The sequence below is a fragment of the Toxorhynchites rutilus genome, chromosome 3 (genome assembly GCF_029784135.1).
Source record: "Toxorhynchites rutilus septentrionalis strain SRP chromosome 3, ASM2978413v1, whole genome shotgun sequence".
Classification (NCBI taxonomy): Eukaryota; Metazoa; Arthropoda; class Insecta; order Diptera; family Culicidae; genus Toxorhynchites; species Toxorhynchites rutilus.
The window spans coordinates 121101779-121129490 of NC_073746.1; the positions used below are offsets into that span (position 1 = coordinate 121101779).

Below are 27712 nucleotides of genomic sequence, written 5' to 3' on the forward strand. Positions count from 1 at the left end.
AATATGCGCCGTTCTGTTCGCAAACTTGTTGCCATTTAGAAGGCAACTTCATTATACCCCCCCCCCCCCCTTATAAACCGTCCCTCCTTATTTGCAAAAAACTCAGACAGCCAGTTTTCGCAAGCCTCTTTTGAGGCCAACTTAGTATCACCAATACCGTTTTGCATGGACCGGAAGAGATGATAATCACTTGGAGCCAGGTTTGGATTATACGGTGGGTGCAATAGGACATCCCATCCGAGCTCCCGTAGCTTCTGGCAGGTCATCAAAGATGTGTGAGGCCGAGCGTTGTCCTGGTGGAAAACAACACCATTCCTATTGATCATTTCTGGCCGCTTCTGGTCAATCGCCTGCTTCAAACGGTCAAACTGCACACAGTAGAGAATCGAGTTGAGGGTCTGGCCATAGTTGAGCAGCTCATAGTGGATGATTCCCTTCCAATTCCACCAAACACACAGAAAATCCTTCCTGGCCGTCAATCCGGGCTTGGCGATGGTTTGGGCCGCCTCATCGCGCTTCGACCACGACTTTTTTCGCTTTCGGTTGTCGTACGTGATCCACTTTTCATCACCAGTCACCATCTTCTTCGAAAATGGGTCGAGTTCGTTTCGTTTCAGCAGTGCATCGCAGGCGTTGATTCGGTCTAAAAGATTTTTTTGCGTCAACCTCGTGTGGCACCCATACATCCAGCTTTTTTGGAATCCAATCTTCTGCAAATGGTTTCAAATGGTTTTATGGTCTATACCCAGTTCCTGGCCAATCGAGCGAGTGCTCACATGCCGGTCTACTTGGATGATTTCAACGATTTTATCGGTTTCCACGACGATTGGCCTACCAGTACGGGGTGTATCTTCGACAGCCACTACACCAGAACGAAATTGATCAAACCAACGCTGTGCTGTGCGAATCGTTACAGTATCAGGTCCATAAACTACACAAATTTTTTCGGCCGCCTTCGTTGCAGTTTTACCTCGCAGGTAGTAAAAACGTAAAATATGGCGAATTTCTTGCTTGGTGGACTCCATATTTGACGCGCCATAACTTGAGACTGAAAAGGACAATCACAACACTGTCAAAAGGACACTTGTAGCACAGATTGTCGTCTTTAAATAGCCGTATAGTATGACCCGATGCGATAAGTACAACACAAGATATGTTCAAGTGTTGCCATATATTGACAATATACGAAATTTCTTTTTCCCCAACCCAATATATGATATAAACGCATGGTTGACGTGAGACTACCATTAGCTTAGCAAGCATTTGTTTGTACTGATTAAATTCTTGATTCAATGAAATAATTTTCGAATTCAATTGAATTCAACATATTTGCTTCATAAGTAAAGAGTGTGAACAATTGCCATGCAAGATCAATTCATGCATTGTAATAGATTATGTTCTTCGTTACAAATGAATTTGATGGCCGTCCTTTTACGTTTGATATGTGAACCGACGTTATCGCAGCTAATGGCTATCAGCATATCTTCCAATGCAGTCTTGAATAACCTAGTTGAAGCGGAGTACGAAAACGTGCATGCGGGTACAGAAGTACCGCCGGCTTGCATGAATCAACTACTCTAATTTCTACTTTTTATACTATAGATTTTCCTTTCCTTACCGATCTATTAAGACATTTTCGAGTTATAAGCATTCAAAATCTTTCATTTTTTCCTGCATGTATTTAGGATTTCACTTCACCCCCATATAATCCGTTCAGACGTTATCTCACGTCAAAATTACGCAAGTAATACTACGTTGAGATGGCGAAGCTCGTTTAGGATCGTTAGTGTCATTGAACAAAAAGAAGACATGTGAAGAATCAGCCTCTTATCGACCTTCCGAAGTGATTTTTCTCTTGGACATCGTATCGATCAAAACCACCTTGTATGATCAGCTTTGAGAATAACTCGTGTAATATTTTCAACGTAGGAGAATGTTTAACATGGATGTATAGCATGTGAAATGGAAATCTAACAACTGAACATGTAACGAAATGATGAACGATTTCGAATGCTTCTTGGTGGACTATTTCTTAATACATCGCAGAGATATTTCCATCAATTGATAGGATATATTTCTACGCATCTTTGTGTCAAAGCGAGCAGCTAACATAGCAGCGAGACAGTAAATACATAGTTTATTACTACCTCGTTGTTCATATTCCAATACAGTACACATGTTATGCAAACTGAATGCTTGCGATGAGCGGCGCAAACACAAAGCAGCGAAGTAATAAAGTGCTAATCTGAAAATTGTCAAAAAAAAGAACATTCAGCATTAATAATGATAATAATCATGTTCGGAATTATAGAGGCTTTAAACTCAATTCATAAGCCTCTATCCTTGAAAACGGCCACTTTCAAAAACTAAAACTAAACTCTCGGCTTTGACAAAATCCTTTTGGGAAGACTCGCTGTCGTCTGGTCGCTGGCTGAATGACTGATCGTGAATCGTGAACTACGTAAGTGTAGTTGTAGTATTGTTGATATAAAGTGGCTTTACATTTTTTTCGGCTCATACGCCTCTAGCTTCAAAGAAGGCTTATCATGAAATCTAAAACTAACTCATGACGTTAAGTAAGCCACTTGTAAAGCCTCGATGATCACTACCGTATGAGTATGATCGTTTCCTATATGATTGATGAGTCCTGTATGACGTCAGTGATTTATTCTTAAGGGTCCTTCGGTTTTGCAGTTCGTACTAGGGAATGACATTTTATCCTGCTCAATTGTAGAAAAAATCCTTTACTTTTGCTTGGGTACGATTTCATGACGGAAACACTTTGCAATAAACGAAAAATAATACGAAGCAGGTTTCCGATTTCCTTCAGCACACCAATTGTGGTGTAACCCTTAATTAAATGTGCGATAGAAATTGCGAAAGACATCTTTTATACTTTGCCCGTTACAACCAGGCGGAGCCTCAGTTCTAATATCTCCTTTCTTCACAGAATTCATAAAATAAGCACTGCTTTCATATTTCCGACGAGCGATTTACGTGATAAAATGATCGTGTATCGCCGCTATTTTAGTTGCTTGTTAATGTCGGTGCGGGAAAATAAACATAGAAATACATATAACGAATTTATGGGGAAATTGTCATTTTTGTCAATTTTAATCAATTGCGGACTGAGAAACATATCAAATATCTTAGAATGTTTCCGATTCCACCAACCACAAAAAATCGTTCTTACATTGAAACTATGTCATAAACACGAAAATATGTCTTCTGATTCGGTACATTTAAAGAAAAACGTAGTGTTACGTTGAAAGGAAGAAGAAAATCACTCACTCTGTATTTAAAACTGATGATTGTATTCCGGTCCATGGTGAACGAGAACATTTCATTAAACATGACACGGTATATAATCATGAACTGTTTGCCACTAGATGAATCCAGTAGCTAAGATATCGCGAACTGGCATGCGTGAGTGTACTTCTTGAGCCTCTAAATCGGCAACCAGTTTGATTCTTTCATTGCAAAATTCATTACATGACCAAACAACGTGCTCGTTGTCATGATACCCTTCACCACAATTGCATAAATTGTTAGTAGCAAGGCCTATGCGGAAGAGATGCGCATTTAGTGCGAAATGATTGGACATCAATCTGGACATAGTTCTAATAAAATTTCTGTCAAGAACTAACCCTTTCAACCAGGCTTTCGTTGAAACTTTTGGGATAATAGAGTATAGCCATCTCCCAAGCTCATCTCTGTTCCATTGGTTTTGCCAACTGGTGAGTGACTGCTGTCGGGAAATGGAGAAGAATTCCCGATACGCTATTTGTCTTTCATAAACTGAGTGTATCCGCTTTCTCATTACCAGGAATAGAGCAATGGGAAGGAATCCAAATGAAAGTGATTCAAATCCTTTTATCAACAAGAAAATTCAATGCATTCCTAATTTTGATAAGAAAATATGATGCTTTCGTCTGTTGTTTCAAGGATTGAATGGCTTGTATACTGCTAAGACTATCCGAGAAAATAAAATAGTGATCAGGTGGTAAGGACTCAATGGTCTTAATTTCATGATATATTGCATCCAGTTCGGCAACATACACTGAACGAGGACCTTCAAGTTTATGGAAGCTAGTGTAATGTTCATTAAAGAAACCAAAACCAGTGGATCCGTTGATTCTTGAACCATCAGTGAAAAACATTCTTGAAGAATTTATATGGTTATATTTTGAAGCGAAAATATTAGGGATTAACGATGATCGAAGATGATCTGAAATGTCTCGAGTTTCGTCCTTCATAGAAAGATCGAAATCAATGGCAGATCTGCAAAAGTTCGGAAAGCTAACATTATTGAACATGTCTGCTGAAGGTTTTATTTCTTGAGAAATGTAATGAGAGTATAGATCCATGGATCTCGACCGTTGGTTCAATTCGAGAAGCTTCTTACAATTTTCAATTACTAATGGGTTCATGGTTTCGCTTCGGATTAAGGAGCGATAGGACAGTTCCCAAAACCGAACCTGCAATGGTAAAACACCTGCCAGGACTTCAAGGCTCATGTTGTGTGTTGATTGCGTGTACCCTAATGCTAAACGCAAGCAACGATACTGTATTCTCTCCAGTTTAATGATGTGGGTTTCAGCAGCAGAACGGAAACAAAACGAACCATATTCCATGACTGACAGTATTGTAGTTTTGTATAGCCGTATTAGGTCTTCTGGATGAGCACCCCACCATGTTCTAGTAACTGTCCGGAGAAAATTTGTTCTCTGTTGACATTTTTTTATTCAGATATTTCCACATGTTCTCCCCATGTACATTTAGCATCAAACCAAACTCCAAGATATTTGAAGCTTGTGGATTGAACGATGGTTTTGTTAAACAATTGAAGCAGAAGTTCGGGAGGTTGGTGCTTCCTAGAAAATACGACCATTTCTGTTTTCTCAGTTGAGAATTCAATACCTAGATTCACAGCCCATGTAGATAAATTATTTAAGGAAATTTGTCTTTGCAAATCAATAGTTCTAGTACCTGATATGGATACAACACTATCATCTGCCAGTTGCCTCAAAGTACATCCATCTGCAAGATGATCATATATATCATCAATATAGAAATTATACAGAAGAGGACTTAAGCAAGAACCTTGAGGGAGACCTATGTAGCTATTCCCAGAAACGGGACAATTTCCATGAGAAAAGTGCATGTGCTTTTCGGATTATAGATTATACAAAAAGTTGTTTAAAATTGGTGAAAATCCATGGTTGTGAAGTTCATCGGATAAAATTCTTATAGATACTGAGTCAAACGCCCCTTTAATGTCTAAGAAAACAGAAGCCATCTGTTTTTTATTACCAAAGGTCGTCTGAATCTCGGAAGCAAGTAACGTGAGACAATAATTTGTCCCTTTGCCCTTGCGGAAACCGAACTGCGTATCTGATAAAAAGTTATTCTCTTCAACCCATTCGTCTAAACGTCGAAGTATCATTTTTTCCAATAACTTACGGATGCAAGATAGCATGGCTATGAGCCTGTATGAGTCATGATGGGAAGCTGGCTTATTTGGGTTTTGAATGGCTATTACTCTCAGTTGTCTCCACTCGATAGGGATAATATTTTGCTCAATAAACTTATAAAATAATCTTAATAAACGTTTCTTAGCGATGTTTGGAAGGTTCTTCAAAAGATTTCAATGACCTTTATTATAATCGTGATGTAAAAACCATTCATAATCTAAATCATTTAATTTCAGGTTGCCTTTTCGCTGAGACGCTATGCATGGAACATCTGGAGTGGTGTTATGATGGTAAGTTCTCCAAATATCTCAAGAAGGATTAGTAAAAAGAGAATCGATTTGAATTTTTTTTATGAAAAAATCCATACAGGTGTGAAAAAATTAAATTATTACATGTAATAAATAGTTTCCGTTTAGAAGCTCCATAATAATAAACATAAATATCGACTAGAAAAAACTAAAAAGTTAATTTCTGAAGCATTGTGTTTATCCATGTAGAATGTGGAATTTTGAAACATTGTTTCAAAATAGTGTTTATTTTGTTATGATTCATTGGATAAGTTGGACGAAAGGCTGCTTTACCTCATGCAGTCTTGTGCATTTTGACAAACTAAGCTGATATTAAAATGTACTGAATGAAACCAACCTTTCATTTCGTCATAACTACTTCTTCTTCAATGGCACTAACGTTCCTAGAGGAACTTCGCCGTCTCAACGTAGTATTACTTGCGTCATTTTTATTAGTACTTAGTTGAGATTTCTATGCCAAATAACACGCCTTGAATGCATTCTGAGTGGCAAGCTCTAGAATACGCGTGATCACAGTGCAAGTCGGAGGAAATTTCTTTGACGAAAAATTCCCCCGACCAGAAAGGGAATCGAACCCGAACACCCGGCATATTAGTTATGACGCTAACCACTCGGCCACGGGAGCATCATAACTTACAAACATTGATTGTTTTATCGACATTTCTTTTGAATGTTATAAAATTAAACTGAGGGAAGTATCATGTTATAAGTCTGATCTAATATCATTTGTTAATAGCATATTTTACGATTTATCTTTCTTCAAATCCAAATACCAAATAAATATGTCCTTCGCTATTAACATTGCAGATTTCGCATTCGGAAAATGTCTTCCGCAGTATGGGCTCGAGCCGGAGGAGCTTTTTCGGGAGCCTCTCAACGAGGATCAGTCACGCTTTTTGGCGATTATGATGGAAGATCTGCACGGCGCTGGACTTGGCTGGGAGCACCCGTTCACCCAGTGTCGGATGCAGGGTGCACTTTTTGCGATGCGTACTAATTCGGAGATTCCTAGAAGTCTTTGTGCAAATTTGGCTCCAGATCCTGAGGTTCCCGGACCCCAAAGCCCCCTTGCGATCGTTCGATTTACTCCACCGAACGATGAGTACGCCGATGAAGTGTACTATCCTCCGCTGAAAAAATCCCAGCCCTCTTCCTCATTCGACGAGAAGAGATTCTTTCCATCCGCTAGGCATACCTCGAAAAAATCCGCTCCAGGGTTCGAAATGTTCCCGGAGCTAGTCGAACCGATAATATCGAAACATCACTTCACTCCAATCGATGATAACTTGGGAGAAGTATATCCTCCAATGGCAGTGCCTCTAATAGATCGCAAACAGGAACAAATGGAAAGAGCACGTCTCCGTGATTTGAGAAATGAAGCTGCATTTCGGCGTATGCTAGCCCAGTTCAGTACAGGAAACCTAGAGCAGCAGCTTTACACGCCGGATGTCACCGATTATATGGATGAATCAGTTCCCGATGAACATGAAAACCTTGGCTCGCATCTCAAACCAGATACACCGGTTGGCGAGAAACGTGATCATTCACTTTTCAAGCAACAGAAAGTGGATATCGACGATGAGAAAGCGCTCAAGAAGTTGGTGGAAAAACTTACTCCCATCGATGTTCCAGATTACACTTATATTAATCCGAAAGCATCTTCTTTTCGGGAGTACGCCAATATGCACCACATCCCTAAAATTTCCAACTTCGCACCGGAGAATGTGAACGGCGAGATCCACGAGGCCAGCAATCCCAGTCTCGACAAGTTCTATAAAATACCTCGCCAGCATTTAAACGAGCTCGATGACATACCCAACACCTTCCGGGAGGATGCTCAATTTGCTCCATCCGAATCGGGTCTCTACACGGAGGGTGGCTTTGTCTACGTACCAAAATCTGGCTCGACAAAAGGCAAAAATGACGCACGTACACTACTGGATAATATTCTTGGATTTACTCGTCACGAACGGTTGGACGTGAAGAAGCCTGGCCCTCCGGCAGCTCCTCCCCCATCGTCGCAAACACTAAACGAGCTACCGAAGGAGAAATTACCCGAAAAACATGAAGAGGAGCAGGACTCGAAAAAACCTAAGTCTAAGAAAGAACTTCACGTCCACACGGACGATAATCACGCTCCCCACTCTGTTGACACGGAATATGCGCATGTAATTCTGAAGAATCCGTAAGTAATTTGAAATTGCTAAAGGTGCAAAGGGATGTGCTTACTGGTTATATCTTCATTCCAGCATTGATAACTGGAAGGATGGATCACGAATTGTAACTGCACTAGCGGAGCTATTGAACATGCAAGGATACTTTACTCATCCGCGGTAAGTGATCTTAGTTATTCTAAATATGCTTTTTTTATTCTCATGCACAGTTCTTCCGTTGAAATAAATACCTGGTGTATAAATATGAAACCGGAATTCACACATTAATAACTATAATAACTAATATAAATGACTAAAAGTCATATCGATCGTTTTTTTTAAGTTTTTGAAATCTGTCAACAACCTCCAATTCAAAATATCAGAAGTTTCATACGCCCACAACTTTTTTTTCTTTCTTGTGTTAAAAATTGTGAATTTTCTGCCCACGAACTACGATCTGCTGACATCATAGTTGCTAGATTTGCTAGCAACACTATAAATACTATTACTATTTCTTTAAATAAAGAATATTGGTGGAAGACTACGGCGAGCATACCCTCAGTAAATCGCAATGTTCGTGGTTCATCGTGGTTCATATGGTGCTCAAAAACTGTTTGAAGTCAAATATTTGACTCTTCTTGACCAGGGAATCAATTTATCATTGTTTTTGCTTGAAAACAAGCGATAATATCACCGAATGATACAGTCGATATTTTCTTTCAGAGTCACAATCTCTTGTTGCTACTGTTTGTGTATCACAACAAAAAATTGAGAGAATCAACTAATGTTGCACCGGTGAGACGACAAAGGCGTATCGCAGTGTGACATTGTTGTGATACACATTCAGGCTGCAGCAAATTTGTTTTTGTGTGGCTGTGACAAACGTTTTGTAATTGTTGCATTTCATGAACAACAAGGAAAGAAACTTTGTCATCAATATGAAACATTTGGGACAATTTTTCAACTCAACTTTCAACTTTTCAACTCAAGCAGTATTTCTTATTTGAATAGGTAACGAAATGGGAACGTAAGCATTTTCAAATAAATTCCAAATAAATTTTTCAATATTTTTCTTATTTTGGGTACTAAAATATAAGTGGCAAGGATGATTGAATGGAACTGGAGGACACCTTTACAGGTATTTTTTTTTTCGGGAACATGTGCTTTGTTCCCGATTTGGAAAAAGGTACTTTTGCCATTTTCCAAATCGAAAACATGGGTTATGTACTGAATCAGCAGTTGGAAGCGATGATTATTGTGTCGATTCTATAACAAATACCCGAATTCTACATGCCCGAGAAACGTTTACCCAAATGTAAGACTTACCTGAAAAAAGTTTACCCGAACGAATATTTACCCGAATGTAACAAATACTCGAATGATCAATTATCCGAATGCAACAAACACCCGAACGACAAAATACCCAGTATTATTCAGTCTCTCCAATGGTTGAGTGTTTTGTGTTACACTTATCATTGCGAATTAAATTGTGATGAAATATTGAATTATTATTTGTGTACAATGCACTTGTTTTGTTCTTGAAAATATTAAGAAATAAGAGTCTTCCAAACATTGAATAATTTTGACATAGAATAGTCAAAACCATAAATTTCGGATTAAGAATATTCATATTTAAATTAGCGAAAAATTCTTGTAGATCCAAACTGGTCATCTCTTTAAAATAGAGGTTTTAAAGAATCTTTTTCCACCCCACAATATGAGTATCAAATGAAAGGGCCTGACTAGTGGAATACGAAAAACACATATCGAAAATGGCCGCCATCACAAAATGGTGGATGACAACGATCTTATTTCCAACCCTCGCAATATGGGTATCAAATGAAAGGTCTTGACTAGCAAAATACGAAACACACATATCCAAGATGACCGCCATGGCAAAATGGTGGATGACAACAATCTTATTCCCAACCCACACAATATGGGTATCAAATGAAAGGTCTTGAACTAGTAGAAAAAGACATCCAAGGATAATATAATTCGGCAGAAATCAATTTGAAAGTTGCGGTTTCAATGCGATGTGAAGAGCGGGTTCAACAAGATCTTTGTTCAATTTGATCTTCATAACATTTTCAGTGTCTTCGCACCCCAAACGATTTCTCTCGTTTGTAAAAACCCTGTTGACTGAGAAGATGCTGCAGCGAGGACAACTCGTGCTATCTCCCAGTACCGTTTATCTCGTATTCTTTGCGCGTACCAGTAGTGAACAACATTGAAATCCTCCGCCGGACTGACCCGATCTTGATACTGGATTTGCGATATTTTATCTTCCAAGGATGACTTAGATGGACACGAGGATGTGCCTTCTCCAAAAAGTTGAGTGAAATAATGATCAATATCGAAAGAGTTGTTCGGTGACGATACGTTACAGTCGATATTTTCAGTTGTAGTATTAACTTCCGGACCATTGATATCGATTTTATTCCACAGTTTTACCATATATTGCTGAAAAAAATAGTTGTTCATAAAAAAATAAGATCAGTTAAATACTTCAAAACGTAACGTATTTATAAGCAATGTGAGAGCAATCAAAAAGTTAACGTACTCATAAAGGTTATCGATATAACGTACCTCCAATCATAATTCTCTTAATAATTTTGGCGTAGAACTACGTCTTTGTTTCTAATACAGGGGGTGTAACTCCACGAAAGCGTGTAACTAAAAAAGTGATTTCAAACGCAAGGCACGCAAACAAGATATTGCGATGAATTTTATATTATATATCATTAGACGGGTAATCTATTCAGGAATTTTCAAAGTGAATAATAAATTTGGAAAAGTGAAAAATCAGATTATTAGGAAATTGGAAAATTAAGGGTTCTGAAAAAGGAGAGCGTCGGTCACTGGGATCGACAGTTACAAAATAAGATAATAAAAAGTGGTTTATTTTCAGATGTATTAAAGAACGTGACTGTTTTTAGTTATGTTACTGAAGATCTCCTTTTTATCAAATGAATGTTTTTGGGAGTTGGGACTGACATTGAGCTGGAACCGACACTTTGACATTTTCCATTTTATTGCCGGAAAAAAATCGAAATGGATAAAAATCTTCCAATCCTCGAAACGTTCCAACACTTATTTGTTTTTTTCATCTGATCGCTTAATAAACATCTTTAGAATGAATTTTAATTTGGAGCGTGCTTGTAGCAGTTTCAGCTATTGTGCGAGCGCTACCGGTTAAATGTTCTTTCGATGCGAGTTGAATGGAAAGCGCCATAATAACGGTCCGGGGCTTAACGTGTTCAAAGTGTATCTCCACTTGTACCTTGATAATTGAGATTGAAAAAATATTCCACGGCATAAAATAGCATGAAAAAAAAATAATCAAACCTCACATTGTAGAAACGTCTTGCGGAGTAATGAATTCAAACGTATTGTATTTGGAAAATCCAAGAAAAACAAGGTGTATGAGAACACCATCTACAACTGTGAACTTCGCATCACACCAGAATTAAATAACTTATAAAGAATTCAATTGATACAAGAAATAATTCAAAACCAAAACGTAGAGGGGTCTATACCTAGAGGAACGAACGGAAACTTGGCGTAGGACTGTGATGGGAACAACTACTATTAATTTTGATTCTTGGGATTTTTGAAAATCCGCAATTTCAACATTCTGAACAGTGATCATACAATAGATCGTTTGTTATATGCATTACTGTGCTTCAAAGTAATTGTATTGATGGACAGAATCAACTATTATTGGGAACTATTTCTGCCTTAACTGTTGTTAAGATTTGTATTCCAGAAAAGCTAGTTATTTATTAGAACTTAGATTGTGGGTTGTTCACTAATCACGTAATGGAATATGGAGGAAAGGGAGTATGTGGAAGTCTAATACAACATTACGTCAACTATGAATTTTCACACAAAAAATCTTATTTAGAAGAGACAGATTTCTAATTTTCCAATTTCCCAGATTTCTAATTTTCCAATTTTCCAATTTTTCTTTTCGATTTTTCAATTTTTCAATTTTTCAATTTTTAAATTTTTAAATTTTTAAATTTTTAAATTTTTAAATTTTTAAATTTTTAAATTTTTAAATTTTAAAATTTTTAAATTTTGAAATTTTGAAATTTTTAAATTTTTAAATTTTTAAATTTTTAAATTTTCAAATTTTTAAATTTTTAAATTTTTGAATTTTTGAATTTTTAAATTTTTAAATTTTTAAATTTTTCTATTTTTCAATTTTTAAATTTTTAAATTTTTCAATTTTTAATTTTTTTAATTTTTCAATTTTTCAATTTTTCAATTTATTTATTTTTCAATTTTTTGGTCAACTAATGTGGGACATTACTGGAAACATACAATTATGGCAAGCTAAATGAAACCGTATGAAAGACGGCTGCCCTTTGTCCCTAAAGGTGTTATGTAGCTACTCTCCCTCCAATGCCTGAAAATAATCTGAATTTATCATTTGATCAATTTACATCAATGGGGGAAAAAGTTTGATCATATTAAAAAAGTGTACGCTATATCGAGGAAAAATGTTCGTTATATCGAGTGACGCAAAATCGAGGGTACGTTATATCGATGTTTACTTGTATGTCCAAGAATCTCAAGCACCCGGAAACTTAATTCCTCGAAAACACAATCGTCAATGATCCAATCATACGAAGATTAATAAATTTCGCTACCACACTTGCGAATCAAGCAGAAAAACAGTCCTGTCGGTGTGCTGTTCACACTAACCACACACGCAAACACTATGAAAGCAACGGTAGTAGCAGCAGCGGAATTGAACATCATCGAAAATAAACAACAAGAAAATAAACATCACACGACACACCATCAGCGCAGAACACTCAGAAATGGTAAATTTTTCACTTTTGGACCTCTCGCACTAATTGCTTGACTTAATATTTAAATTCAAATTGATCCAGCTTAGTCTGCCAAACCTCCGATAATCGCACTCAATAATTTTTCTCAATATTTTTTATTCCTTGTGCCACGAAGCAACCGACCGAACATCACTTTTTATGCACTTTTTATCCATTCTAACTAAACTTACGTTGCTAGCGATTTTCTTCGAACAGCACAATTTTATCCGGACACTTTCGTTGCTGGCTTATAATTTGTTTTTTGACGTAGGACTACGTCTAACCGGAAGATATAGGGGGTGAAATGGAAATCTAGGCACTGAACAAGTAGGAAAAAATGCAAGATTTGGAACGCTTATAACTCGAGCATTTCTCAATAGATCACAAAGGTTTTTGCATCAATTGATAGGAAATATATCTACGCATCTATCATAATGAATAACATTTCATTTTTCTTGAGATAAATAATTGAATAATTGTGAAATATCAAGCATTGTCAAAATGCACTATGTGCCCATTTTTGATTGGTCCATTTTGTGCTCCTCAAATCGTACCGACCAAAACGTGCAACCAGAGCAGCAGCGAAATAGAATGATGCACGATTGGAAAGGTAAAAGAAAAAAAATGAACGAAACATTGGTCGCAGTCTCACACATGCGTAATTCTCGAGCCAGCCAGTCAGCTTAAAAATCTCCGCTCCGCTGCCGTAACGATCATTCTTTGTGTGGACACCGACTGGACAACATCGTTGCTGGACGAGCTGGACGGCGAGGGATCGAGTGCCTTTCTCAAGGCTAGAGGGCGGAGGTTGTAGCGCTGGAGTAGAGTAATAGAGTAGAGTAGAGTTTTCAAAGGGCCTTTCTCAAGGCTAGAGACGAATGAACTGAAAAAGTTTAAAGTCTCTATAATACAATACCTTCCTCCCGTAACGATCATTCTCATTCAAACCGTACACCACATCGGTTCGCATCACAACACATCAACAAACCAACCCAAGCAGCCATGTCTGGACATGGTAAAGGAGGAAAAATGAAGTGAAAGGCAAAATCCCGCTCGAACCGTGTTGATCTGGAGTTCCCCGCAAGGGTAGCTAGGCCGAGCGCGTTAGTACCAGTGCACTAGTCCACCTAGAAAAACCGCATTCAGAACAGAACAAATTCAGTTCGGTGGACATCAAGACAACAACAGGCAGTTGCAGCGAGGAGCGAATGGCAAACGCAATCGCAAAACGGCAGCAGGTAGCAGAAGAACAAAGTTTGTTCTTTATACAAACTGCTTTGGTGGCAAATCAAGAACAAGGCGGTATCGAGGGCGTTCGAAATGGTTTTTTTCAAAATCACGAGTACAAAGTTTTCTAAATTGGAACCATTCCATAAAACAAGGCGCTTTTCAGGGCCATTAAACCTTCCAAAAAAGAGTTTAGGAAATACAGTTCAATGCTTTCTAAAACATTATCCAAAATAATAATAAAACACAAATTGATTTTTTCATAATTTGTTTGCCAGGATCTGATGAGTATGTGAATTTGGCATTTGTTCTGAGCTTATTGATAGTTGGGGACTTTCAGGATTATTCAATTTTCACCAATTCTTAAATTGTTTCCAGATTGAAAGTACAGTAATTTACAATTAGTTCGACATTTAGCTAATTGGACGGACATGTAATGCGACTTATTTAGTTGGACATTTTTGTTCGGGGTCCAAATTATGACCCCACATTGAAAGTCGACACTGTACCACTGTCATCGCAAATGTTCAATTACAGGTTAAAATCGCCTCCAATGCGACACTGAGTGGCGCTTCGGCACGTCGCATTGAATGTAATTTACTGTAAAATATGTCACAAGCTGGATGGGAAGAAATTTTCCAACTGTGAAAGCTGTGGCGAGTGGCAAATGCAATCGCTAAACAGAAAGGTTTAGCCGAACAAGATGGGCATATCGAGTGATAACAAAACAATAAACTCTTTAGATTGAAGATAATTTTGTGATCCTGAAAAGGACCCTTTTTAGCCTGCATGTGAATCCAGCAAGCGAACAAATCGTAATGAATGTATTTTTTTTGCCATCGCTCCCTTTTAACGCTCATTCGTTCGTCTCGTTGGACTCGCCCCTCTGGCTGAGTCTGCCGATTTGTCTTTGAGTTTGTGAGTGTGTACCGCCAGAGTATAAAACACGCGGACCCCAAAAAAATATCTTATTTTCTTTCAAACCGTAAACCCGTGTGGTTGTACGGCATCGGCATCGTGGACGTAACAAAGGAGGACAAGTTAAGGGAAAGGCAAAGTCTCACTCGAACCGTCTCCAGTTCCCTGTTGGTCGCATTCACTGATTGCTCCGCAAGGGTAACTAGGCCGAACGGATTGGTGCCGGAGCACCAGTATACCTAACAGGGATTATAGAGTTTCGGCCGTCGGAGTGCTCGAGTTGGCTTGCAAAGCTGCTCACGACAATCAGAAAACCCGCATCAAGAACAGAGCAGCTTCGGTTCGGCACTCATCAAGGCAACAATTAGTTTCAGTGAGTGGCAAAGTGTACCTGCGGCACGTCGCATTAAATGTAATTTACTGAACAATATGTCACAAGTTGGATGGGAAGAAATTTTCCAACTGTGAAAGCTGTGGCGAGTGGCAAACGCGATAGCTAAACAGGAAGGTTTAACCGAACAAGATGGGAATATCGAGTGATAACAAAAACACAACACCAAAGGTTCTTTTCAGAACCATCAACATATTCATAAAGAGTAAACAGTAAACTAATCCATTTTTCAGGTAGATAGGTAGGTATTCACGTAGGAGAAGAAAATAAAACAATATATTTAAAATATATATTTAACAAAAGCTGTCTCCTTTGTATAGTCCTACGTCACTCCGGTTATGTCCCCGACATTACCCACCCGTCTTTTTTTTTCAAATATGTGGCTGATTTTCTCTATTTGCACAAATTTGCACGTATTTCGCATGAAATATAAAAAAAAACTTCTACCGAACCGGCGATGTCGTAAGCCTTTGCACAATTTGTCAGAAAAGAGTAGTCTGTCTTCCTCTCTTTGGTAGGAATGTTGTGCGACAAACCTCTTGTTGCGAAAACTCATTTATTGGGACATATCGCATATCATGATATTTGCAAATAGGTACAATTGTGTGTTACTTTCGTAGCACAAAAAACGGATGGGGTGATACAAATTTGTTCGCATTGAACTGAAACGCAATTTGTCACTCTCGTTTTGAGCATGCAACAATGCCAAAGATACATTTATTTTTAATGCAACACTGCGAACTAAGGACAATGTCGTTATTGTACAAAGGTTCGTGATTTTTGATTCCCTGTTCTTGACAGATAAAATTTGATCAGCGTGTACTGATCAAATATATTCGACACAAAACACGACAAGTAAATATTCAGTTATTGGATATCTAAAATATTTTTTCGGTCTATTCTTCGAACCTGTCGGTACGTGATTATGTTATCTTAAATATTTCAGTAGAATTTATTCCATGTTCGATGTTTGACATTCTTTGTTACTGTTGATAAGTGAAGAATGGCAAAAACTAGTGTTTGTACAAATTTCAAACCAAATTTTATCTGACAAAATGTGTCAAATATTTGACCTCCTGACAAACAGTGTACATCAACCTTAAGTTTAAAAGTTGAACAAAAACTATCGAAATATCAGAAAAGCCAACATGAAGGGATTTTTTGTATGAAAATGTCCCGTCACACCGAGCATGAACGGCCAGAGAAACGATTTAGCTACTCAATTGGGAACAGCTTTCACATGCGACTCATTCACCAGACTTGCATTTTCTAAAATAAATTCTCATATTTATACACCTGGTAAATAGAGAAGAGCTGCCCCTTCATTTTTGTTCGTTGGTGCTAGACAACACAAGTGCACTCTGTCCAACTTCTATAAGACCACCCTGATTCTATTTCGTTGCAACACAAACAGTTAGAATTTCAACAACATACATTTATACATTGTTGAATGCGTAGAATAAAATATATTTTACGTCAATTTCGTTCAAAAGTTGTTTGTTTATTTATTGTGTTTAAATATGTTAATTTTAGCTGTCCAGTCCAGTCTGTAAGACCATTTCAAAATTCATAAGTATTATCAATGGAAAATTCAAAACGATCGGCTGCTTTACAATAATTGGCAACCTTGCCATTTCGGCTAATAACCTGAAAAATTCGTGTTGGAATACTGTTTATCAAATGCTGCAGAACGAATTTCTCGATATTTTTCCATGTTTCCGAAATTACGACCTTGAGATCTTCAGTCGTGGTGTACCGTTTTCCCTCAGTGTAGATTCTGCGTACAAGGATCTCCCTAAGATATTCAACAGGATTCAAGTCTGGAGAGCGAGCCGGTCAGTCCAAAAAAATAAGTTTTTGGTTCTTAATCCATTGCTTAGTTTGCTTGTTGGTATGAATAGTAGCATTGTTTTACTGGAATGTGAATTTTTTGTGACGATGTCAACCAAAAAATGGTAGGAGAGAGGATTCTAGAACATGTCTGAATCCTTGAACGATGTAGCTATCATGAGCTTTCTGATTGCACAGAATGCCCCCCACCCCCCCAAACCATGCACGAGCCTCCACCAAAAATCCCGGTTGAAAAATACTGTTCCTTCTTCCGTAAATCCCGCCAGTACCCGTTGAAACCATTAAGACAATCCTAATTGAAGTTTTTTTAGTCATCGAAGATAACCTATACATTGAAGAATTTTTCGTTATGGTATATAGCAAAATGTATTCTTTTGGAAACATTCTTTGTCACAACATACCATGTCCCACTGTCGGTTCATGTGAGCTTTGGCAAAACTCAGACTTCTTCCGATGAGAGATGGTGTAAAATGAGGAGCTTCAACCTTTTAAACCTCTTTATGTGACGATTTTTTACCAAAACTTGACGAATTGTCACCCGAGTAACATTTAAATGGAATATTACTTTATTTGCATAAGCGATTTTGAGGTATTCGAAGCTGTTCTAGCTATTTCCCGCTTATCCTGGTCAGAGATCTTCGATTTACGTGGAGCTTTCTCCTTCTTACCGAATCCTTAAGGATTCGTCAAATAATTGAGCACTACTCGATGGGATCGTCCAATCCGACGAGCAATTTCTCTAACACCAACAATTTCTTGGTGAAATGCATTGATTTGTCTTTCTTCTCTCTCCCTGAGCACTTTTCCCTTCGGAATTTTCCAGATTTATTGATCAAAACAACTAAAACAACGGAAAATATGACTGGTCTTATAGAAACTTGATACTTGAAAAATATAAAAACATTTATTTACGCTCATTCATTTACGCCATCACTGGAATGTCCTTATCGGCTGAAAATTGCTTCACCGACAGCGCGTTATAGGCAGGTGCGTTGTCCTGATGCAAGATCCACGACTTGTATTTCCACAACTCGGGCCGTCTCCTTCGAACTCGTTCACGCATTGTTGCCAAATCTGATAAATAGTAAATTTGGTTGACAGTCTGACCCTCTGGAACCCATTCGATACCGTTAATGTCGAATAAAAACGATCAACATTGCCTTGAATTTTGATTTGGGCATCCTTGCTTTTTTCATTCCGGGTGATGCAGGCGTCTTCCAATGCATCGATTGCCGTTTTGTTTCGACATCATATTGAAATATCCAAGTTTCGTCACAAGTAATAATGTTATTTGCCAGTTCTGAGTCCTTTTCGAACCTCTCAAGCCTGTCCAAGCAGATCTGATGACGCTCGAACTTTTTTGTCCAGTCTTTTGGTACAATTTTCGTACACACTTTGCTCATGTGCAAATCGTCGTGTAAAATTTTTCGAACGGTTTCCTTATCAGCATTTACTGTCTCAGCTATCATCCAGATGCTCAATCGACGATATGCACGCACAATTTCGTTGATTTTGGCCACTGTTTGCGGAGTTGAAACGCTGACCGGGCGGCCTGGACGCTGGTCATCTTTAGTGTTCTCGGCCTTCACTGAAGCGCTTACACCACTCGAAAACACGTGCACGAGATAAAGAATCATCGCTATAAACCTCTTTTAACAAATTATAGCACTCGGTCGGTGTTTTTTCAACTTGATGGGAAATTTGAGGTTGATACGTTGTTCGTGTTTTTCGTCACAAATGATTTCCGACGCGCACTTCAAACCACTGCTGCTCGCAAACTACTATAGTGACGAATAAACTGAAAAGTTTATACCCTCTTAAAGCCAAAGAAGAAGAAGAAGAAGCACTATTCGTTTTCCCCCACCCCTCTAGGGCGTCCTCCAGGCGCGCAGTCTCGTTATTTAATAGCCATACCTCGTAAGACCAGCAGGGGAACCACAAATGCGTTGATCGCGCCTACCTTGTTCCCCGTGTCCTGGAAAATCCGGAGGAAACAGTTCACTCGACTCAATAACCTGTCTTTCAGTTCGACCTTGATGCCCGATTGGTGAATCCCAGTTTATTTACGATTGATTGTGAATTTTTCAATAGATTATGGTAAGCAAATATGGAAAAGTTCATTCGCTCCTTTCTCCAAACCTAATTATAAATCACTCTTGTATCTGCTTAGAATAATCATGGCGAAAAGAATGCTGCAAGTAATCGTGAGATTGCACGATTAATCATTTTTCACTCCCCGACCATCTTCAACCGGGACTGAGAGTGAACATAACAAAACAAAGAATGGAAAACAACATTCAATGAAGGTATACTCCTTTGGAAGCATCGCACGAAACAAAATAACGAGTGATTCAAAATAGACTCAATCTGCGTGTATGTATGGTTTTATTTTCCCTTGTACTATTTTCCTTGCCAGCATTCAAGTGCACATTAATCTACCTTCCCGCTCACCAATAATTTGCGTTAATATGGTTTTATGTGTTGGCTTAGATCGTTTCATACTAGAATCAAAAAAATGTCATTGAAATGCACAGGAAACAACTCGATTTCAACTATCTACCTATATTTTACTGCCGTGATCGAGGCTCAATGATTGCTATTTGAGTGAAAAACGAATGATTTTACAGAAACACTCGCTGGCTCAAGCAAAAGTTTCCAATTTGATTCTATCACCATCTAACGTCATTCCGAGATGCAAATGAGGGAATGCAAAATTCTCTGAGATTAGATGAGCGGAATCGAGACAGTATTTTTCCGTTAAACTCGAGAATGAACTTTGCGAAGATGATAGGGGAATGTTTTCTGTCTCAAATAAAGTGAGGCATAAACGGAGAATATAAGGGTGAGTTTTATCTGTGGATGATTGTTGTTGAACGAATTTCGATGCGATTTTGCCCATACCTGATGGTAAGTGGAATAGTTGAGAATAATTTTACGATTGGCTACCGAAATAGTATTTGCATTGATTTTTCACGCTATGAAAGTTACAAATTTCGTTAAAAACTCGCTGTTTTGAATACTCTCAAATAAATTTTCAGATAATAGCCGTAGTAATGTGTTTCCAAAGCTATAAAGGCTACCAATCATGATTATATCAGGATGGGGAAAAAGAAATCCATTTTTTCATGTGAATTCGGATTGTCCGATTAGAGTCAAATGTGCACCATTTTGTTGTGTAATTGTTGCCATTTTAAAGGTAGCTTTATAATATCTCTCACATAGAATTCTTGGTCATTATTATCGAGAACTCTAGTAATCGATTTTTACAATCTTCTCTTGATCCCGATTTCTTATCACTCTTTCCCCGAATCAGACAATCCCAAATATCTCAAATAAAGTTTTGAATTTCCCGCAAAAATAATGGTTTACTTTTTCCCCCAACATAATATTTCCACAGAATCAATACAAATTTTCTTATAGCGGTAAATTATTTTAGAAAATGCTTATATTCATGTTGTATACCTACTTTTATTGGAACATATACTCTACCTATTTTATACGCATTGGAACATACATTTAAAAAAATGCTGGTTCGAATAGAGATGAATGAGCTGAATAGTTTGAAGCCTCTTCAAAACAAGTAAAGGAATGAAATGGTTTGAAACTGACAGCATATAAGATCAGCGTTTACTATAAAGAGCAGGAAAACCCCCTAAAGTATTCTACCGTATAACAAGGTCAAATTTCTAAAAAATTCTTCGAACGGGATATGCAATCTTTTTGCAAATTGGTCGGTTACTCCGGTTAACGCATTGCGGACCGCTCACGAGATTTCTCGTGTTTCGCGTTCCATCTGTTACGGATGTTTTCTACACTTGAAGGTTAAATCCTTCATTTGCCAAGAATCTAACAAGGCCTACCGATGGCTCGGAAACGATTTCATTCGTGGAATCCGAACAAATGAACCGTTCAAGTTTGCCCCAAAACGTGCGGCCCTTAATATGTTAAGCTTAGATAACCAAGCTCGTTTCACCAAGAATATCATGATAAAGTCACCTATTAATTTTTACCGGATTCTGCAAATGAAATATCAGGGAACTATCCTTCTCTACATAACTTCATAGTGCCCTAAAAGATGAACGCATCTAAAGGATCAGCACCAAACAGAATAGTACTTGAGTTTTTCAGGGATCTCATACCTTCTATGCATAATGTCTTCAACATATGATTTCAAAACTTGGATCTCTTGCATTTCAAAACTTTTCCAAGCAACTGTTCACGAAAAATTCTTCCAACAAATGCTGAATAGAATATCAAAGTAAATAGCGTGGCTTTTTCTAAGACCGTTAAGCTGCAACTAACCTAACCTCCTAACCAGAATTTAATCATGGAACTAATCGATCTCTTCCCTTGCAGAGTTGACCGTCACGAGGTGTCCTTCCGGGTGGAGCCCAACCCGGACAAGAAGTCGGCCGCCGATGTCGCCAAGCAGATCAACGACAGCCGATTCAAGAACAACCTCTCGCGCCGTCTGGGAGTGCTGGTGATTCAGGCTGGCGTTGGCGACAAAACCAAGGAGCTGGATGCGGTGACCACCGAACGATTGAAACGCGTCGAGGAGGGACCCGACGTGACGCACGTTATGGCATTCATGTTTGCAGGTATGCGCCACTGCGTACACTGAAGCTCGGTAAAGTGTCAGAAATTGATTCGTTTCAGGAGCTGGTGCCGCAGCGATCATAGTTATCGTGATCACGCTTTTTCTTATCAAGAAGCATGACAAAAAGAAGGACAAGATAGGAGGTTTGCAGGCGGGGCTATCCGGAGCGGAGAGTTGCAGCAAGGACTATCAGGATTTATGCCGGGCGAGGATGGCGGGTAAGGCCGGTGCAAATGATTCCCCCGGGAGTCGGGTCACCTCGCTGGCGAAGGAAGCTGAGAGGCCACCGTCGTCGCGGTCGAGCACGTCGTCCTGGTGAGTTGGAATTAGTTACATAAGGTTGTTCAGTGTGATGTCAATACCGTTGATTCATCTTCTCAGGAGTGAAGAACCGGCTCTAACGAACATGGATATATCTACTGGTCACATGGTGTTGTCTTATATGGAGGATCACCTACGCAACAAGGGAAGACTGCAGCGTGAGTGGGAAGCACTGTGTCGGTACGAGGCAGAGCCGAGTGCGCGTGATGCCGCTTTGCAGTCTCAGTGTGTTCCATTGAATCGACCCGGTGCTCCATTGCCCTATGATCATTCTCGTGTAGTTCTGAACCATTTGGCCAACGCAGAAGGGATGGACTATATCAACGCTTCGACGATTGTGAGTAGTTGATTCATGAAAATTCCCTCCAGTGGTGAAATTTTTGGTTATTAATTGACCAGTTCTTTCCTTTCCAGACGGACCATGACCCTCGTGCCCCCGCTTACGTTGCATCCCAGGGGCCAATGCAGTCAACGCTGGCCCACTTCTGGCAGATGGTATGGGAGCAGGGAGCCGTCGTGTTGGTGGCACTCTGTCGCCTCCAAGAAAACGGTGAATCTGCCTGTGCTCGATATTGGCCTGAGGAAGGTGCCGAGGTGTATCACATCTATGAGGTTCATCTGGTGAGCGAACACATCTGGTGCGATGACTATCTGGTGCGATCGTTCTACCTGAAGAACCTTCGAACCGGAGAGACGCGCACCGTGACCCAGTTCCACTTCCTCTCGTGGCCCCAAGGTGGCGTACCGACTTCGGCGAAGGCACTGTTGGATTTCAGACGCAAGGTGAACAAGTCGTACCGGGGACGATCGTGTCCAATTGTGGTCCACAGCAGGTAGGTGGAATCGCGATGAATGAAGTAAATTGCGTTGAATGACAAACTTTTTTTTTCCTAGCAATGGATCCGGTCGCACCGGGGCGTACATCCTGCTCGATCTAGTGCTCGGGCGCATGAACAAAGGCGCCCGGGAGATTGACATTGCGGCTACCCTGGAGCATTTGCGTGATCAGCGGGCCGGGTTGGTTGCCACCCGGCAACAGTTCGAGTTCGTGCTGATGGCAGTGGCGGAAGAGGTCCATGCAATCCTGAAGGCCTTGCCCCAGAACTCGAACGCCAGCGGCGAGAAACGATCCAGCGATCCGACCGAGAAGGAACAGGTCACGCAAGCGAAGGAACCGCAAGATACGGAAGCAAAGGCAAAGGAAAAGACGGACAAATGAGCAGACAGCAAGCATGATGGGAGGAGCTTAAGTTGAGGGATCTTTTTTCTATGAGTTGCAAGCGTGTTGAGTTTCGGTTTTTGTCCCCCAAAAACTCGTTGCTCAAAATTTTTACGTTGTGTTATTGGTGGTTTAGATATATAGGGATGATTTAGGGAATTTCCCTTGGTTGAAACAATATTTCGTTGGTTGAGTTATGTTGGATAAAAAAATATATTTGAAGTGAAATGTTATCAGTTGAAATTCAGTTAGCAGAACCTGATAAATACGATACTGGAAATCCAATGCAAACGTCTTAGGGAATTTTGAATCACAAAAGAGTAAAATAACAAATCACATTATTAAACATAATCGTTATTTAATCAATCCTTAAAAAAACGAAAAGAGAGAAAAAGTAGTTATCTGTCAATTGTACAACACATTTAGAAGTGTGTCCGCAGGGGAAAGTTTTTCCTTTGAGTTGGGGAAAAATTGGCTCCTGTGGCTACCAGGTATTTTCAAGCATCTATTGGGAACCATTTACTAACAACAGCAAGTACATATACACATAAGTAAACGGTCATCAGCTTTGACGAACAGCCGCCACCAGCCAGCGGATACACGAACAGCTCGATGCGCCGACGACAGTGATCGGGAATTATTTTTGAGGATGTTACAAACCAAGATCGTACGGACGAGGATTGCGAACACGCAACACGGATACCAACATCATTGAATTATTTTTATGAACTGTCGAGACAGCAGCCGGAGGGAAACATACCTATATTATAGCAAATAACATATTACTAAACCAAGTTCACATATGTACCTCTAAACAGAAACTTTTTTAAGACAGAGAATTTTAAAGTCGTTATTCAAGAAAATAATTGGATTGAAAAGTATATATTTTATGAATCTAGAACGGAGGGGGCATTAGTTGGCCATAGGTAGAAACGCATTTCATCGTTCATATGATAACAGAACACTGCGCTGTTTGACAGCATCCGGTCGTTTTGTTCCATATCCGGTGACACATATATCTCTAGGAACTGGCAACACGTCTATGTTTCTTTTCCTTGGACCTGAGGTGCGCAAAAGCACAAGAAAATCTACATATTCACAAACCATTACAGCGAGACAAACTAGATGAAAAACAAACAATCGGTGCAGCTATTAGATAGGATAAGGAATATCACATCAATTTGAGGAAGGGATGAGAAGGGATTGCAAACGAGCGGAGATTTAAAAATATATATTTTTTGGTTCCTTATTGGATTTGAAAGCGCAAGGAAAAGAGAAGACTACACACAGATTCTTATTTTCGGTGGACATATAGTATGCGATTGTTCGATGAAAACAGTAAGGTAACGTTAAGTAGCTTTAAAATATTTATAAAACTTATCCAATCGAATACAGAAGTGGCTCTTCACGCATTCCTTTGCACTTCATAGAAATTTCAAACACTGTAAAATACATATATTCAGCAAAGGTACATTTACGCACGTCTCCAAAACAAAATGCATTCATAAAAAAAGTATATAAAATAGCACGAATATAGTATACATATTGGCTCACCCTGTCCTGTCAACATGCCTTAAACTATCCAGCCAGTTTAGGCACGTTGACGGGAAGAATCGTCTATCGTTTAAACTTTTTTTTTCGCCTTTCGTCACCCGAGAATGAGTAAATCTCAGCCAATTTCCGTTTTTTGTTAATTTCGGGGGCCATACCGAATCAAATAGTTCCAAACTTATTCTATTTGGGCGAGGTATTTACAACTCTTGGTGACGAACAGAGCAAAGAATGGAATAATCTAACACAAACAAAAATAATTTGTTTGCATTTGCACTGTTGAACAAGTTTTTCAGGGACTGTGCAAGAAGTTCAACTTCGAACACCGGTTCAAATTTTTACCAACTAGACTATTGTCTTACCCCTTCAAGAATCACCTCAACTAATCGTTGTTTTTCTCCCTTGTGAACTAAAAAACTGTTCTCCGTTTGTTTAACCCACTAAAATTGCATTTATACCCAAATTATTACCCATGTTACCTACTGTAGAAGGGGAGAACCTTATAAGGTATATTCGATGTAACAAGTTTTTAAAACTATTCCAAAGATACACCGATGAATACAATTTTGAAGCCATTATTCCTAGACAGTAGACATACTTATACATTACGGAGCCATTCGTACATACACATATATATGGGAATGCGAATAGTTACCAATTAAATACAAGAACACTATTCCTAACATAGACATCGCAAGGTGGGGCTCATTATTTTACATTAGTCACTGTTCGAGGAAAAAAAACGAGCGATTGAGAGCTTCTCAACAGGATCAGTTGAAATTGAAGCACCGACAGACCAACTGTCGTTCAGCTCGCCATTATCTACGGATCCATAAGTGCGATCTGTTGTGAGAAGAAATATTGAAGGTGTTAGACAAGAACTCCTAACGTAAGATAAAGTTATATATATTCCGTGGTAAACAAAAGGGAAATATTCATATATTTTTTGTGTATAAATGTCCACGATAAAGCAAAACTATTATTACCAGAACATTGAGATAGGGGAAGGAAAACTATATATCAGCTAATGTCAAATGACCACCAATCAACTGAAGAAATGTGCTTATATAAATCAGTAAGAAATTCATATATTATTCAGATTAGAACTATAAAGAAAAAGCAACAGAGAGTTTGCAAATTTATTTACTATTCTTATATTTCACCAAGAAAAAAAAAAGTTTATATTTCTGATCAGTATCAGTAATCCACAACACCCCTTCTATTTGGTTGATAAACACAGGCAACAGGAATGGGATTCAAAAAAAACTAAACATGAAATAATATCGACTGCATTCTTATACAGATCACGTGGTTATTGTGACATACACATATATATATTTATTGCATTAATCATTGTTATAACTTCTGGGGATGTTTCTAGAGGAAACAAACTGGCACACGAAAAAGAACATCCACAACTAACCCAACACTAACAAAACAAAGAATAAATCTGCGTCAAAAACAGCGTAAATTGTTAGCAAGAGAGAAGAGAGCAAGGAACATTGGAGGAAAACGAATATCAAATTTATTTGTTGCCACAAATCTAATCAACACACAATATGTGAAACACAATTATCAAAGAACAAACAAAAAAAAACAAGCAAACTAATAAAACACGCATGCTACTTAAATGTTGTGTAATGCATTATATATACACGATTAACCAGCAACAAAACCAAGCAAACAAAAAAAAGACATGAAAATATATAAAAATATTACATTCAAGAACAACAGCACAAAGAGGATCTCTTTATTCGTAAGAACAAGACAAATTCCAGCAGCGCTTCACCAAAGGGACTGTTTGCCGGTCCATCGGCAGACGAGGATTAGATAATATTTAGCAGAACTGGAATTAACTGAAGCGTGTGAAATGTTGTATAAAACCTTTTTTGCCTGCGAATGATGAATGAAAAGTTAGACGGGAGATATATACATATATTGCCAGACGGATGAAGGCTAGTCGAAAAAAAAAGGGGTAATAAAATCCAATTATAACGGTTCAAAACTGTGCGATGGTGGAAAAGTTTTTTTTTCTTCAGACCCTTGTCGGTCTTGTGATATCACAGTAGATGATAAGTGAGTAACAATATTTTCTTAGATGCTTTGACACCACATTGCTTATTGCTCTCGAAATGTCCTAAGCTCCTCCGACTTTTTCCTCCGATTGCTCGTAATCGTACCAAAAAAAATCTTTTAAACATTTTACATTGCCCAAGCGAACACTGATGGGAGAAACCAAAACGATATATCTGCGACAATGTATCGAAAATTCGAAATCCAATTTTTTGTCTCTAGAGAGGCACTCAGCAGGAAACCATCAGCGCTTTTCTTTTTTTTTGCGAAGTGTAACGGAAATTATCTTGGCAGGTGTTTCCGTAGTTTTCGATAACATATCCGCTATTCGAACGATCGCTGATTCAATCCGGAGACCCTCCATCAATTGATCTTCTTAATTAGTCTTTTTCAAGACTAAATGTAAATAACATTTGAAGTCTTTACAATAGGAATAAATCAATCAGCCAATTGATTAGCAACAGTGGAGATTCGGCCAGACAACGAAAGGGTTTGGATGTTACAAAAAACCCCAATGTTCTGACAGTGCCAATGACAAAACAGTACCGTTTTTTCCAACTCAAATCAAACATTTTAGGGGAAACAAACAAGCATGAGAAAAGGAGCGGAATTTTGTACTTCAAGTGTTTATTTCTTTCAAGAAATTTCATTTCATTTGGGCTGGAAACATATAAAGGTACACGGTACAGAAGCCTTATACCGATCGGAGTGGTACTGTCAACCGTGAGTATGTCATTAGAATTAATAAAAAATACACCATATACGTGTAACACCTCTATACAATC

At 38.7% G+C, this 27712-nt stretch overlaps 1 protein-coding gene across 8 annotated transcripts in view; it reads left to right on the top strand.

Moving 5' to 3' along the window:
- Positions 1-26877, top strand: part of LOC129776623 (receptor-type tyrosine-protein phosphatase-like N) — a 69324-nt gene extending 42447 nt beyond the window's left edge. For 6 of the 8 annotated variants that reach the window (XM_055782361.1, XM_055782360.1, XM_055782362.1 and 3 more), the window contains 8 exons: positions 5711-5764; positions 6590-7967; positions 8032-8115; positions 21520-21764; positions 21823-22078; positions 22145-22421; positions 22484-22917; positions 22979-26877. In XM_055782361.1, coding sequence (XP_055638336.1) covers positions 5711-5764; positions 6590-7967; positions 8032-8115; positions 21520-21764; positions 21823-22078; positions 22145-22421; positions 22484-22917; positions 22979-23303 — 3053 coding nt within the window. In that variant the 3' untranslated portion in view covers positions 23304-26877. The remainder of the gene's footprint in view (positions 1-5710; positions 5765-6589; positions 7968-8031; positions 8116-21519; positions 21765-21822; positions 22079-22144; positions 22422-22483; positions 22918-22978) is intronic. The other 2 variants (XM_055782364.1, XM_055782363.1) reach the window with 2 other exon arrangements.
- Positions 26878-27712: the final 835 nt, after the last annotated feature.